The sequence below is a fragment of the Notolepis coatsorum genome (genome assembly GCF_963971535.1).
Source record: "Notolepis coatsorum genome assembly, chromosome: 1".
In the NCBI taxonomy this organism is placed as follows: Eukaryota; Metazoa; Chordata; class Actinopteri; order Aulopiformes; family Paralepididae; genus Notolepis; species Notolepis coatsorum.
In genome coordinates this window covers 301,510,826-301,527,540 of record NC_140165.1, presented here as the reverse complement: position 1 = coordinate 301,527,540, position 16,715 = coordinate 301,510,826, and the positions used below count along the sequence as shown (strand labels likewise).

The 16,715-nt window shown below is 50.7% G+C and overlaps 1 protein-coding gene across 1 annotated transcript in view; it reads left to right on the top strand.

The window, feature by feature from the left end:
- nxn (nucleoredoxin) overlaps positions 1-16,715 on the top strand; it is a 92,927-nt gene that overhangs the window by 74,225 nt on the left and 1,987 nt on the right. Inside the window, exons 3-6 of the mRNA XM_084318578.1 lie at positions 3,099-3,293; positions 3,878-3,984; positions 5,730-5,909; positions 8,038-8,162. Coding sequence (XP_084174704.1) covers positions 3,099-3,293; positions 3,878-3,984; positions 5,730-5,909; positions 8,038-8,162 — 607 coding nt within the window. The remainder of the gene's footprint in view (positions 1-3,098; positions 3,294-3,877; positions 3,985-5,729; positions 5,910-8,037; positions 8,163-16,715) is intronic.

Below are 16,715 nucleotides of genomic sequence, written 5' to 3'. Positions count from 1 at the left end.
TAGAATGTTACACGACGGTAGGGCGGTCAGGTGGCGTAACGGAGATTGCGTTCGTCACCAACCCGGAGACGCTGGATTCGCCTGTTCGAATCCAGCTCACAGCTCCGGCGTTGTCACCAGCTTGGCTGGCCGTTCACACTAATACAATTGGCAGTATTAGAGGGTGGGAGAAGCTGGCGGGGTGGGTCCGGGTCGTTGTAAACAGCGACTCCTACAGTTGGGTCGGGGCGCCTGCTAAGCGCGGATAGGATCTAAGGGGGGTAGTGTGATCCTTCCACACGCTACGCCCTCTCAGTGAGAGTCCGCGCTGCCAGGTGAAAAGAAGCGGTTGATTGGCTAGACGTGTGTCGGAGGAAGCACGTGATAGCCTCCACTCTCCCAGACCGACTGTGGGGGGTAAGTGCGCAGCGACCAGGAAGGGGATTGGTAATTGGCATAACGACTAACATTGGGATGGGAGAAAATCGAGGAAAAATGGAGGGGAAAAAAGATCAATAAAAATAAAAAAATAAAAAATGTTACACGACGGTAATATATCGGGAGGATATTCTTGACCGATGGTAATGCAGGAGCAGTGTAGTTATTAATATACATGTACTGCCCTGTACCCTGATAAACTGTATCGATACACATTGAAGAACGTAGTATTTAAAACAGAGTATAACTCTACCCTGCACACTATGCTCTGTGTCTCTGACCGATTCACAGTAGCACAAAAACAGGCAGTCAAGCATCATTGAATGACAGCTGATGCTGATAAAATGGCAAAAACACACATGCAATTCAAAGAAATGTTGTACCTACAAATAATACAAAAACACAAGACGATACCACTGCAGTCTTCTTTTTATATAAGAAAAAACAAAAGCCTATGTATTATATATATATATATAATATATATATAGTTATATTGTGAGTCTATAGGCATCTCATCACTCGTATTTATCTTGTTTGTAGATAGCTAAGCTCACAGAGGAGTGTTTGACACAGTAAATGTTCTTGAATGTCGATATAGCTTTGCCAAAGAGAAGGATGTTGCAGCCAGCATTGCATCCATTTAGTCAGCTAATCTGAATATATGTTGTGCTTTAGCTTACCACACACTGAAAGATGATGTATTGTAATAATAGTTGAAAATGATATCGGTAAAAAGAAAAAAAACGCAACAGTTACTGGTTACATCACCTATAAAGCGATGTAAAATAGTACAACCCTTGAATTAGTACCATGTTTGTCATCATTACTATGTAATTCAGTATCTAATCGGTGTTATTATTTTTTTACCACTTTGAGCAAAGACAAGTATACTATAGTTTAAAATGTTGAGAGGGAATACAGTGTGTAGGAGAGAGAGACTGACCAGAGGATACCTGCTAGTGGTTGTATTGCTCCCTCGCTCTGCTGCCATGATAGCCTATGATGTCATCTTCATGCCTGCCACACCAAAACCAACACTCTCTGCTGCCATGGTAGCCTATGATGTCATCTTAATGCTAGCCACACCAACACTCTGCTGCCATGGTAGCCTGATGTCTTGCCACATGCCACACCAACATCACTCCCCTCGCTTGGTTTGGGAGGTGCTCTGGGTGCCTGGGTGCTCTCAAATGAATGAATGAAACTGGACTTTAAAGAAGTCTTTATTTGTAGCACATCGTCATGCAGCGTACACACACATGCGAGATGGACGACACACACGCATGCATTTTTTGGGTCGGCGTTGAAATGTTCTCTTTGCGCTTGACCCATCCCGGCGTCCTTCCCCCCCCCCAAGGGCAGCCGGGGGTAGACATGGGCGTGGGGCCGCACCCGGGGACCGATCCAAGTGCTCCTGTCCGTCTTCGTCAGGGACGCGTCAGCGATCTGTTCTGCATGTTCTTCCATTGGTTCTTTTTTTTAAGGGGGAAACCCTTGCGAGCACGGGGGGAGAACATGCAAACTCCACACAGGCCCCAGGAGCACACGCCCTCACTAACCCAACAAACCACAACACACGGCAGGATTAATGTTTTAAGAGAGGTCTTCTCCAGTGTATCTGGATGGAGTGAGATACTATAGGAAAAAGTATCCCCTGGTCTCCGCTCAGAGGCTGAAGAAACGCAGCCGGGAGGCAGCGCTGACCTCGGCAGCAAACACACATATCTGTCATCATCTTTCTATTAACAGCAGTAGATTGGTTGCCTGGAAGCCAATCTTTCTTGCAAAAAGAAATTCTGTTTTTGTGATTACAAACTGGCCTTCCTCGTATCCACATCGTTTTCCAGGAATTGCAACGCAATCGGAGCCAATCGGGGACTGCGTTCCACTGGGGGGACAGAACAGCAGTTAGAACGCAGTCCCTGATTGGTTCTCGTAGTCGATGACGTGAAATACAGGCCGCCACTGGAGAAAGCGGTAATGGCGTCTCACGAAGCAACGAGTGGAAACGCTAACGTTAGTAGAATAAACAGCCATAAGTGCAGTTATAGCAGAAATAGACTCAATAACAACAATTAAACTAGAACAAGAGTATGCACTGGCAGAGTCTCTCTGCAGGGGGAAAAAAACGTTTTCGCCCATTCCTCTGGCTGGATTGGCTGAAGGAGTTTGTCTGTCAACGCAAGCGCTCCCACCCACTGAAATGGGTCTGGGCTGCTACAAGTCCAGGCTCAGTTTGTGGTAGCAAATGGCTTCCAGGCCGCCTGAATTCTTTTACTAACGGATTTCCAGTTCCGCGTTCGCGTTCTGCGCTCTGATTGGCCACTGACGTTTCTGGTCGCGCCAATCGTGTGACGGCAAGTTCTGCCACTGGTTAAGCTTAGGCACTCTTTCGAAGTTGGTTAAGGTTAGAGTTTGTCTTAAGAGCATGGCGATAGAACACCAGCCTTGATTCCAAACTCTAACCTTAACCAACTTCGAAAGAGTCGCCTAAGCTTAACCAGTTATAAACTAGGTAGTTTGCTGCTGTTCGAGGCGTAAATGGGCGCGTCACGCGATTGGGCGCACATGTCACATGACCAGAAACGTCAGTGGCCAATCAGATCGCACCAGAAACGTCAGTGGCCAATCAGATCGCAGAACGCAAACGCGGAACTGGAAATCCGTTAGTAAAAGAATAGACGCTTCCAGGCTAGTCGATTGGGCCATTCTAGGAATCTACTGGCTAACCTCCCCTCCCTTCGCTCTCCCTCCGTCTCTCTCTCCCCCCCCCAGTGCCCTCCATGTCGCAGCTTGACCCGGGTGTTGGTGGAATCGTATCGAACCGTGAAGGAGTCGGGTCAGAAGTTCGAGATCATATTCGTCAGCGCTGACAGGTGGGTCTCGTGGGTGTAGCGGTGCAGGGCTGCTGTCCGGGTCAAAACCTCCTATCTCCAAGACAGATAGACACAGTGACACCCGTGCAATTGACCTGATCTCAAGCCCCGGTGAAAGAACGTGTGAACGAAAGAAGTTAGTCTGAGGGAAGCAACAGATGTCATTGGAGGATCATGAAAAGAGGGCAGAGTTTGAGATATATCTTGGTTTTCAATGGATGTCATGAGGTTTTTCACACGTGAACGTGAACTTTCTATTCATGTAAAAACAGTTCAAGTTTTGCTTTATTTGTCACATAGATAGGTACATGTCCATTATAGTGAAATGCTTGGTTCTGTATGACCCTCCTGAAACTGTGCTTCATGCAGTAAAAGAATAAAGACCAGAATAATCGCCTAAATTAATGGAGATACAAGGTTTTTGTATCTTTCACCTCCCCTCTCTGACACACACACACACACACACACACACACACACACACACACACACACGCACACACACAGTCTCTTCCATTCAGCTGTTACAGACTTCTGGATGGACATGTGACTTGTCTGCTGCTTTGTGTCGTCCAACCTCTCTCCAGGTCAGAGGATTCCTTTACACAGTACTTCAGCGAGATGCCTTGGTTGGCAGTTCCATATTCAGACGAGGCCCGGCGATCACGACTCAATAGGCTCTATGGAATACAAGGTATTTGACACCCACCCCTGGCGTGTGTGTGTGTATCAGATGTTGAGACTGGAAGAGACAATCAAAGGCAAGATGTGCATCTGCCTGGGCTTAATGCTGTAATGTGGGGTTGGAACAGTGAACACTTAGCCCAACACAGCCTCAGGAATGTGAACTCGTAATCAAGTTTGCAGTTCTGCCTGTTGCGGAAGAGATGCGTGTTCCGCTCTCTCTCTCTCTCTCTCTCTCTCTCTCTCTCTCTCTCTCTCTCTCTCTCTCTCTCTCACTCACTCCGCCTTTCCCTCTCTCTATTTCCCTCTCTTTCTCTCCCTCTCTTTCCCTCTGTCTCTCCCTCTCTCGCTTTCCCTGTCTCTCCCTCTCTCTCTTTCCCTCTCTCTCCCCCTCTCTCTGTCCCTCTATCTCTCTCTCATTCCCTGTCTCTCTCTCTCTCTCTCTCTCTCTCACTCACTCCGCCTTTCCCTCTATCTTTCTCTCCCTCTCTCTTTCTCTCCCTCTCTCTTTCTCTCCCTCTATTTCCCTCTGTCTCTCCATCTCTCTCTTTCCCTCTCTCTTTCCTTCTGTCTCCCTCTCTTTCCCTGTCTCTCTCTTTCCCTCTCTCTCTTTCCCTCCCTCTCTCTTTCCCTCCCTCTCTGTCCCTCCCTCTCTTTCCTGCTCTCTCTCTCTCGGCCCCCCCCCCCCCTCTCTCTCTCTCTCTCTCTCTCTCTGATTGCCTCTGTACAGAGGAGTGTGGCTGCAGTTAGAGAGCTGGCTCCCTGCCTCTCTCCTTACTGGAATGTGCGGAATGCTCACAGGACGAGTCGATACTGCCCCCCTCCCACACTCAAAAACTCCTGCTGTTCACGTCCGAACCCCCCGCCCCTCAGTGCTGCCTCGCTCCACGCACATGCACACACGTGTCCACACACACACACGCACACACACACACAAATAGAAACACACATTCACAAACAAACATTCACACACCCTGTTTTTCTTCCCCTCCCGGCCAAATGAACTTGGTGTCCTCTGTGTCTGTTTTTGATCAAACTGTTAATATGTCAGTGAGATGGTGGGATGGAATAGGGTCACGTATAGAAACACCAGCCCCTGAATAGAGGAATCGTGGTCACAGAGAGCACAGAGATGGAGAGAGAGAGAGAGAGAGAGAGAGAGTTGAGACACTTCCAGGGCTACGGAGTGACTGTAGCCTAGCGGATGAGGAGAAGCAAGGTTGTGGGAGAGGGTCGGTGGTTCAAATCCACAGACCGGAAAAGAGAAATACGGTTGGGGTCAAGGAGTAACACCCTCCGCTCCCCTTCAATGACTATCGCGGAAGTGGCCTTGAGCAAGGCACTTAACCCCCCCCCATCTGCTGGTTCACAGCTTCCAGATGGGAATGTGTGGGACTGCTGTTAAAAAAGAAAAGACTCATCATCCTTGGGAGGAAAAAGAGGTTGAGACCAAGCGCTGGTCAGAGTCTTGGAGCCTGGAGCTACTCTTACACTCTACACCACAACGCGTAAACTCAGCGGGGGAGCGATGTACTGCGTCAGGAAACCATGATGGGGGGAGATGAGAGGGGAGTGAGACACTATGACTTCATCTATTGTTCTCTCTCTCTCTCGCCTTCCTTTTGATCTCCCTCTTTCTTCCTTCCTTCCTTTTTCTTTCTTTCCTTCTATTCTCGCTCTCTCTCCTCTCTTCCTGCCTCTCTTGCTCCCTCCATCCCTCCTCTTTTCTTCATCCTCTCTTCCCCCCCCCCCCAGGTATCCCCACCCTGATTCTGCTGGACACGGAGGGTCACATGATCACGCGACAGGGCCGCGTGGAGGTGCTGAACGACCCGGAGTGCCTCCTCTTCCCCTGGCACCCGCGGCCCGTCCTGGAGCTCAGCGAGGCCAACGCTGTGCAGCTCCACGAGGGGCCCTGCCTCGTGTTATTCGTGGGTGAGTAGACGGAGCAGCCGCTGCCGTGGCCCCTGCTGTGTGGTTCTGTAAGAGCCCCCCCCCCCCCGCCCCCCAGCTCGTGCGCTGAATAGCAGGGAATTTTTTTTACGCGGAGCGGATTGGATGTCAGTCTATGGAAAATGACTCCTGAGTCACCGGTCCGTCAGCAGTATTCGGTAACACTTTTCTTTTCAAGTCCGCGTCTGCAAACGCTTTCAATTTGACAACGTAAACGTTCTAAATTGACCCAAGTTTATTTCCTGTCGCAGTGTTCGCCAACAACGATCGCTGAGAGGAAACAAACCTGGGTCCAAGCTGCCCCCCCGGCAACGCAGATTCCACTGAAGCTGTCTAGAACGCATTATGATCGTGCTCCTAACGCATGATAACAGTCATAATGCATTTAAATGTGTGTGAAAGAGAGATAAGGGGGAGAGATAGAAAGTAGGGATGTCCCGATTGCATTTTTCTTTGCTCCCGATCCGATCCCGATCATGTGATTTTGAGTATCTGCCGATACCGATCTTTCCCGATCCGATCTTTCACATTAGTAACCAATTTGACCCATTTTTGTCAGAAACTGGCGAAGCGAGACAAACCCCTCTGTTGCCTCAATAGCCCCTCGAGAATTTTAAACCAAAACGAAGGCCTCAGTATGAGTTTAAGAAGTTTTTTTTTACTCCCGATTCCCCCCCCCCCCCCCCCGCTCTTCTGAAAATCATGTGATCGGCCCCCGATCACGTGATCGGATCGGGACATCCCTAATAGAAAGGGATGGAGAGAGATAGAGAGAGAGAGAAAGGGGAGAGCGAGAGAAAGGAGGGAAAGAAAGGGAGAAAGAAAGAGAGGGGGGGGCAGTTTGGAGAGAAAAACTAATGGATGAGAGAAAGTGAGTAGAGGATGAGAGGTGAAGGGAGGGCGAGCGGACAGCAGAGCAGATTAAAGGACCCGAACAGATGGTCTCCGCCCTGCGTGTATATAATATGTGATATTATGTCACTATGAAAAATCTTTACAACATGTTATTAGTATCGTTATAAAGACACAACAGCAGTCTATGCATGATTGTAACAATACTTAGAAGTTAGAATGCATTTTGATCACTTCGTAATGTGTCGCGAGTACAATTTATAAAGCATTTTTATAGGCAGTGTTACCAGAAATCGTGCACAGATGTATTTTATGAGCAGCATCGCAAGCCGTTTTGACATGAATTATGCAAGTAATATGAGGAGTGGAAGGAGGGTCTGTGCAAGACGTGGGTAGTCGGAGACGGAGAGCGAGACGCCACGCTGTGCCGAGTGACCCGAGGTTTAACGAGGGAGCCGTCGAGCAGGAGACGATAACAATATAAAGTCCAGCTGAAGTGACAGGATGCACGCTGATGACCTCATAATTCCCGGCCACCCCGGCCTGTCCCCCTGAGACCAGTTCGGACAGCGGGGCAGGGGGGCAGGGAGGCAGGGGGGAGGGCAGGGCGGAGACCATCTGTTCGGGTCCTTTCATCTGCTCCGCTGTCCGCTCGCCCTCCCTTCACCTCTCGCCCTTCACCTCTCATCCTCTACTCACTTTCTCTCATCCATTAGTTTTTCTCCAAACTGCCTCCCCCTCTCTCTTTCTTTCTCTCTCTCTCTCTTTCTTTCTCTATCTCCTTATCTCTCTCTCTATCTTTCCCTCTCTTTCTATCTCTCCCTTTTTTCTCTCTTATTCTATCGCTTTCTTTCTCTTTCTCTTTCCATCTCTCGCTCTTTCCATCTCTCATTCATTCTTTCTATCTTTCTCTCTTCCTTTTTCTTTCTCTCTCTCTTTTTTCTCCCTCATTCTATCGCTTTCTTTCTCTTTCTCTTTCTTTCTCTCGCTCTTTCTATCTCTCATTCATTCTTTCTATCTTTCTCTCTCTCTTTTTTCTCCCTCATTCTATCGCTTTCTTTCTCTCTCTTTCTTTCTCTCGCTCTTTCTATCTCTCATTCATTCTTTCTATCTTTCTCTCTCCCTCTTTTTCTTTCTCTCTATCTTTTTCTTTCTCTCTATCTCTCCCCTCTCTTGTTTTCTCTCTCTCTCTTCCTCTTCCTTCTGTTCCCTTTGTAGTTTAACGCCTCCTCCTTTCCCCTCTGTGGTTTCCCTCCAGACGCAGAGGAAGAGGGCGAGCTGGAGCCGGCCAAGGAGTTGATTCAGCCCATCGCCGAGAAGCTCATGGTCAAGTACAAGGCTAAGGAGGAGGAGACGCCTCTGCTGTTCTTCGTAGCCGGAGAGGTGAGAGGCACAGTCCACTCCGGACGGGGGAGACGCAGAACACGACGTACAGTTTCAAAAACTCACTTAACGTAGAACGTAGACCAATCTCAGTCACTCTTATTGTCTGGGACCAAATTCGGTCACGCCCCATTTTGCGCGACACCCAGGCTTTTTTTTTACCGTCGGCGTTTGGGAATTTCATGTCGACAGGTAGATGAAGTGAAATAATTATACTTATTTTAGAATATATATATCATATTTTAAAGTATTCATCTATATTTCATCTAAAGACTATTAGATATGAACCTATGTACCCCGTAAAAAGTGGGAATCTCTAGAATATGTTTTGGGCGACGGTGTTTACGGAAGTGCGGGTAGGCTCTCAGGTTGACGTTATACTATAACGTACACAACACTTTCTGTTGTCAGTAGATGGCAGCATTGGTTTAAAATTAAAAAGGTGAAAATGTGAAAACTACTAAATTAATACAATTCCCAAGACCTTTAGCACAGGTCACAGGTCACTGGGACGCGTCTATTCTTTGACGCGATCTGAACAGCGTTAAACTATTAATGGGACCTGAGTAACAGTGATAGAGAATGGTCACCCAATTATCTTAACAAAAGTGCATCATTAGCATTATGTTTATTGTCTAAATGGGAACATAATGGTACAATTTAAGATTTGAATGTTATCCGCATATAAAGGACAAATAAAACATCGTTAATTTGTAAGAAACCTCAATGAAAACGGCGCAGGGTAAGTTATATTCGCTATTGTTATGAAAATGTGATAGTATCCTATAAAAATGTGGACGCATTTGGTCACCGTGACGGTTAGCGTTCGGCTTCTCAGTTGAGTTGCATTCCCACGTGACACGGCTCAGTGCGGGCGTTAGTCTGCGGTTCAGGTGTGACGAGCCATCTGCTTCGGTTATCGCATATCGCGTGGCTCTCGGTGGGACGTGCCTGCACTCACAGCCATGGAAATGATTACTATTATAATGTTAGAGGCCCCCCCCACGCGCCCTCTCTCCGATCCTCTTTTAAGCTTTCAAGTGAGGCGCCCGACACGTTCCGCGGACCCCATCCGTGACTTCAGCCGGGCGCCCGTCTGATCGGGGGGCGAGACCCGCAGGGTTGCCAGACAGCTGTGCACCGCTGCCTCGCGAGTCAGCCGTCCTCCATCTCCCTCTCTTACCCCCCTCCCTCCCTCCCTCCTGTCTGCCCCGTGTGGGAGCAGGGAACATGGGCTTCTCATCAACTCTTGTTATCTTGTGTTTTTCTTTTTCTTTTCCCTCTTGACCTTTCCAGAGCCGGTGGAGTTAGCAGCAACAGCCACCATAATTACCAGATTAGCTCCCCCCCCTCCCCCACTCCTCCTCCCGCTACCCCCCCGCCACATGCACCTCCAGCTCCCCGTCTCCCCCATTCTCTGTGGTGGGGTGCTCCTCCGAGAGGACAGTCCCGGTGTCCTGTGTCACACAGATGGACCGGGCTTGGGTTGCATGTGCACGACCGTGCACGTGTGCTCTCTGTCTGACCCTGTGCGTGTCTCTGCTGCACGGCTACTACACACCGATGGTGGCCTTGAAATGTCACACTGCCTTGTGAAGACCGAGGCTGAAGTCACTGCCTCGTGCAGACTGAAGTCCCTGCCTCGTGCAGACTGAAGTCCCTGCCTCGTGCAGACTGAAGTCCCTGCCTCGTGCAGACTGAAGTCCCTGCCTCGTGCAGACTGAAGTCACTGCCTCCTCGTGCAGACTGAAGTCCCTGCCTCGTGCAGACTGAAGTCACTGCCTCCTCGTGCAGACTGAAGTCACTGCCTCCTCGTGCAGACTGAAGTCACTGCCTCCTCGTGCAGACTGAAGTCACTGCCTCGTGCAGACTGAAGTCACTGCCTCCTCGTGCAGACTGAAGTCACTGCCTCCTCGTACAGACTGAAGTCACTGCCTCGTACAGACTGAAGTCACTGCCTCGTGCTGCAGACTGAAGTCACTGCCTCGTGCTGCAGACTGAAGTCACTGCCTCGTGCTGCAGACTGAAGTCCCTGCCTCGTGCAGACTGAAGTCACTGCCTCGTGCTGCAGACTGAAGTCCCTGCCTCGTGCAGACTGAAGTCACTGCCTCGTGCTGCAGACTGAAGTCACTGCCTCGTGCAGACTGAAGTCACTGCCTCGTGCAGACTGAAGTCACTGCCTCGTGCAGACTGAAGTCACTGCCTCGTGCAGACTGAAGTCACTGCCTCGTGCTGCAGACTGAAGTCACTGCCTCGTGCTGCAGACTGAAGTCACTGCCTCGTGCAGACTGAAGTCACTGCCTCGTGCTGCAGACTGAAGTCACTGCCTCGTGCAGACTGAAGTCACTGCCTCGTGCTGCAGACTGAAGTCCCTGCCTCGTGCTGCAGACTGAAGTCACTGCCTCGTGCTGCAGACTGAAGTCACTGCCTGCTGCAGACTGAAGTCACTGCCTCATGCAGACTGAAGTCACTGCCTCGTGCAGACTGAAGTCCCTGCCTCGTGCAGACTGATGTCACTGCCTCGTGCTGCAGACTGAAGTCACTGCCTCGTGCAGACTGAAGTCACTGCCTCCTCGTGCAGACTGAAGTCCCTGCCTCCTCGTGCAGACTGAAGTCCCTGCCTCGTACAGACTGAAGTCACTGCCTCGTGCTGCAGACTGAAGTCACTGCCTCGTACAGACTGAAGTCACTGCCTCGTGCAGACTGAAGTCACTGCCTCGTGCTGCAGACTGAAGTCACTGCCTCGTGCAGACTGAAGTCACTGCCTCGTGCTGCAGACTGAAGTCCCTGCCTCGTGCTGCAGACTGAAGTCACTGCCTCGTGCTGCAGACTGAAGTCACTGCCTGCTGCAGACTGAAGTCACTGCCTCATGCAGACTGAAGTCACTGCCTCGTGCAGACTGAAGTCCCTGCCTCGTGCAGACTGATGTCACTGCCTCGTGCTGCAGACTGAAGTCACTGCCTCGTGCTGCAGACTGAAGTCACTGCCTCCTTGTGCAGACTGAAGTCACTGCCTCGTGCTGCAGACTGAAGTCACTGCCTCGTGCTGCAGACTGAAGTCACTGCCTCGTGCAGACTGAAGTCACTGCCTCGTGCAGACTGAAGTCACTGCCTCGTGCTGCAGACTGAAGTCCCTGCCTCGTGCAGACTGAAGTCCCTGCCTCGTGCAGACTGAAGTCACTGCCTCGTACAGACTGAAGTCACTGCCTCGTACAGACTGAAGTCCCTGCCTCGTGCAGACTGAAGTCACTGCCTTGTGCAGACTGAAGTCACTGCCTCGTACAGACTGAAGTCACTGCCTCGTACAGACTGAAGTCACTGCCTCATGCTGCAGACTGAAGTCACTGCCTCGTGCAGACTGAAGTCACTGCCTCCTCGTGCAGACTGAAGTCACTGCCTCGCACAGACTGAAGTCACTGCCTCGTGCAGACTGAAGTCCCTGCCTCGTGCAGACTGAAGTCACTGCCTCGTGCAGACTGAAGTTACTGCCTCGTGCAGACTGAAGTCACTGCCTCGTGCAGACTGAAGTCACTGCCTCGTGCAGACTGAAGTCACTGCCTCGTGCAGACTGAAGTCCCTGCCTCGTGCAGACTGAAGTCACTGCCTCGTACAGACTGAAGTCACTGCCTCGTGCAGACTGAAGTCACTGCCTCGTACAGACTGAAGTCACTGCCTCGTACAGACTGAAGTCCCTGCCTCGTGCTGCAGACTGAAGTCCCTGCCTCGTGCAGACTGAAGTCCCTGCCTCGTGCAGACTGAAGTCCCTGCCTCGTGCAGACTGAAGTCCCTGCCTCGTGCAGACTGAAGTCACTGCCTCGTGCAGACTGAAGTCCCTGCCTCGTGCAGACTGAAGTCACTGCCTCGTGCAGACTGAAGTCCCTGCCTCGTGCAGACTGAAGTCCCTGCCTCGTGCAGACTGAAGTCCCTGCCTCATACAGACTGAAGTCCCTGCCTCGTGCAGACTGAAGTCCCTGCCTCGTGCAGACTGAAGTCCCTGCCTCATACAGACTGAAGTCCCTGCCTCGTGCAGACTGAAGTCCCTGCCTCGTGCAGACTGAAGTCACTGCCTCATACAGACTGAAGTCACTGTCTCGTGCAGACTGAAGTCCCTGCCTCGTGCAGACTGAAGTCTCTGCCTCGTGCTGCAGACTGAAGTCACTGCCTCGTGCAGACTGAAGTCCCTGCCTCGTGCAGACTGAAGTCCCTGCCTCGTACAGACTGAAGTCCCTGCCTCGTGCAGACTGAAGTCCCTGCCTCGTGCAGACTGAAGTCACTGCCTCGTGCAGACTGAAGTCCCTGCCTCGTGCAGACTGAAGTCCCTGCCTCGTGCAGACTGAAGTCCCTGCCTCGTGCAGACTGAAGTCCCTGCCTCGTACAGACTGAAGTCACTGCCTCGTGCTGCAGACTGAAGTCCCTGCCTTGTGCAGACTGAAGTCACTGCCTCGTGCTGCAGACTGAAGTCACTGCCTCGTGCTGCAGACTGAAGTCCCTGCCTCGTGCAGACTGAAGTCACTGCCTCGTGCTGCAGACTGAAGTCACTGCCTCGTGCAGACTGAAGTCACTGCCTCGTGCAGACTGAAGTCCCTGCCTCGTGCAGACTGAAGTCACTGCCTCGTGCTGCAGACTGAAGTCCCTGCCTCGTGCTGCAGACTGAAGTCACTGCCTCGTGCTGCAGACTGAAGTCACTGCCTCGTGCTGCAGACTGAAGTCACTGCCTCGTGCTGCAGACTGAAGTCACTGCCTCGTGCTGCAGACTGAAGTCCCTGCCTCGTGCTGCAGACTGAAGTCCCTGCCTCGTGCAGACTGAAGTCACTGCCTCGTGCTGCAGACTGAAGTCACTGCCTCCTCGTGCTGACTGAAGTCACTGCCTCGTGCTGCAGACTGAAGTCACTGCCTCGTGCTGCAGACTGAAGTCACTGCCTCCTCGTGCAGACTGAAGTCCCTGCCTCGTGCTGCAGACTGAAGTCCCTGCCTCGTGCTGCAGACTGAAGTCCCTGCCTCGTGCAGACTGAAGTCCCTGCCTCGTGCAGACTGAAGTCCCTGCCTCGTACAGACTGAAGTCACTGCCTCCTCGTGCAGACTGAAGTCACTGCCTCGTGCTGCAGACTGAAGTCCCTGCCTCGTGCAGACTGAAGTCCCTGCCTCGTGCTGCAGACTGAAGTCACTGCCTCGTGCAGACTGAAGTCACTGCCTCGTGCAGACTGAAGTCACTGCCTCCTCGTGCAGACTGAAGTCACTGCCTCGTGCTGCAGACTGAAGTCACTGCCTCGTGCAGACTGAAGTCCCTGCCTCGTGCTGCAGACTGAAGTCACTGCCTTGTGCAGACTGAAGTCCCTGCCTCGTGCTGCAGACTGAAGTCACTGCCTCGTGCAGACTGAAGTCACTGCCTCGTGCAGACTGAAGTCACTGTCTCGTGCAGACTGAAGTCACTGCCTCGTGCTGCAGACTGAAGTCACTGCCTCGTGCAGACTGAAGTCACTACCTCGTGCAGACTGAAGTCACTGCCTCGTGCAGACTGAAGTCCCTGCCTCGTGCAGACTGAAGTCACTGCCTCGTGCAGACTGAAGTCCCTGCCTCGTGCAGACTGAAGTCACTGTCTCGTGCAGACTGAAGTCACTGTCTCGTGCAGACTGAAGTCCGTGTCTCGTGCAGACTGAAGTCCCTCGTGTGGCGGACAGACAAACAAAGGTTGGGATATGGAAATGTTCCTTTGTCCTAAGTACAGTAAACCTGCTATTGTCGACCTTTTTTTTTATTTGTGTGTCAGCTCTTTGACTGCCAGAGTGGAGTGGACTCAACCTTAATGACTTGGACTCGGACTAAGGTAATGGGGACTCTACTCTGGCTCTTCTTTGGTGACTCGGGCTTGGACTCGAACACTGGGGACTCGAGGCTCTACTCGGACTCGAGATTTAATGACTCGACTACAACACTGGCGTAAGCATTACCGTGGTCCATCTTGCTTTTGTTCTCCCTTCCAGCGTGTGGGAAGACGGATGTCATTCGACACGGCGCAGGTATGACTTCCCCGTCGGTCCGAGTCAACCTGCTGTGAAATCACCAGCGTTCTGTCCCTGGTCGTTTTCACTCTCCTGATACCCCGTCACCGCCCCTCTCCGATACCCCGTCACCGCCCCATCAGAGGCTGGGGTTACAGGCTTCTGGTCTCCAAGCCTCCTGGGCCTTGGTCTGGGTGAAGCCAGCTGCTGGGTTTACTGTGTCCATGAGGCAGCAGTATGTGGGCAGGCCCTCTGGGGGAGCGTGGCTCGAGGAGAACGAAAGGGAGATCCCGTTACCCCCTGGAAATGTTGCACTTTCTAAGAACGCCCACCGGCATAAATCCACTGATTTATTCCCTTTTTTCTTTTTTCTTTTCTTTTTTTGAATACAGCTCATAACATGCTACATTTGGCATCAGTTGTATTATCCATTCAAATGAGAAGTGGATTAATTTGGTCGCCGGCCTCTTGTCAGAGATTCCGCTCAAAGTGTTCGTTTTCCCGGTTCATTTCATAGAGTCGGAATAATCCCTTTGACCCTGGGACGCAAAGGTTGCATATACTCACGAGTGAGCATGCATTTTAAAACCGACCGTCTGGCCTCTCCATGCAGTTATTTATGTTCAACAGATTGTGGCTTTTCTAAAGTCTTAAATCTTTTGTCTGTTTGTTTTTCCATTAGTGAAAGGGGGATAAGTTGGAAACCAAAACACGCAGACATCATGTCTGGCTGAGCAATAAAGCACTGGTTTAATGATAGTGTATCTAGAATTGATAATATCTATACTAAGTACCATGCTTTGTGTTCGTTTGTTTGTTTGTTTTGATAATGATGTAAACATACATCACATAAACAAAATCAAGGGTGGGAAATTATTTGATTTCATTTATATTAATCTCAGTATAGCAACATATGCACACCGGACCGGAATGTACCATGTACCAAAAGCAGGGGGGGGGAAACAAACACAATTCAAGTGACAAAGGCTCCGGCTTTGTACGCAGCGTTGCATGGAGCTTACCTAAGCTGGATGTGATATCCCACCTCATTTAAAAGATTGTGTTCATGCCAATGTCAATAGTCTGCGTCATGCAGTCATTTCATGCTGTTTTAGCCTCTTCCGAGTCCTCCAGCCGATCCGAGACTGATAGGCTATTGCTCATCCAATCGTATCGCTGATTCAAGACTGATAGGCTATTGCTCGGGCCAATCGCATTCATATCCTTGAATTTCACAACGGTACTGAGAATTCCTCAGGTGCTCGAGCTCGACCAATGAGGAGGATGCTACCTTATCACCGCGGGGCCTTATATCCTTATCAGATGGCCCCCGTCGTCTTGTGAAATGCCACAGCGCTACAATGGGGGTAGAATTGAAGCTGATATCGCACGGCAGGTTCCACATGGTAAACACACACATGGAGCCCTTATCACAGCTGGGACTGCAGGCTACGGCAGAGGGGTGGGGGGGGGGGGGGGGGGGCTTTGTCTCTGTTCCGAGGGCGGGGCTGGAGAGGGGCGGGGGCCCCCGGGGACAACTGTAGCCGCCGAGGCTCTTAGGAGAAGCAGTTTACACGAGCGGAGCAGCCACACAAAAGAAGATGCATGACTTCATTCAGAGGAGAAGACTTGACGCACAGATGATATCTACTCATATCGGAGAGGCTGGAAAGGCCACGCTGGCGGATATGATTTCTCTCTTTTTTTTCTTTTTTTTTGTGCGGTTCCTTTCCTCCGCGTGCCCCGACGAAGGGTCCGTAATCTATATAAGCTCGTGAAAGCAAGGGAAACATACGTTTCTCTTGCATGAAAATCCAGTAACACGCCATCGGTAAAAATACCCAAATTAATAGTGACAGTCACGTTTGCTTTTATTTGATGTCTGGAGGATGGATTGGGGCCAGTTATGTTGTGTAGTGATTTGCAGCGTAATAAGAAAATCGTTTAGATTAGAGAGAAAAGGGAGCTCTCCCCATCAAATGCCCACAGTGCAACTCAGCTGTTCCGTCTGTTAGCCGTTTTGCAATGTTGAGGTCACAAACTTAAGTGTTGGCATGCTTGCCCTTTTTAGGTAGCATTGCAGCCAAGCCATTCCGTGAGTGGTCCGAGAGCTGCATTCAGCGGTTTGATCCATTAGTTCTACTGCATATTTCCATATGATGACTTAACTGCACGGAGGTATGGCTCGGGAGTTGGAGTCAGTACTAGGAATCCTCTATGATGGGGATGAGCCTTCGGCTTTGTTTTGACATTACACAGATGGGTCCAGAAATCTGATCAGGGAAGACATCACAGTCCAAACCTTTGCTACAGTGCCACCCTGTGGCCCCTTGTTGCGGAGAGCTCGTGCAGTTCTGCAAAAACAATCTTTTCCATATGAAATCAATCTCCAATCTGGTCCAAGTCTCTCTCTCAGTCTGAAGGCTTAGCCGAAGGGGAAATCGGATCATCGCGTCGTGAGGGAGTGAGAGACTGGTCTCAGACGATGTTTAGAAAGCGTACACCGGTCTTGCGTGACAATGGTGAGATGAGATGTGCGACCTCAGACGTATCAA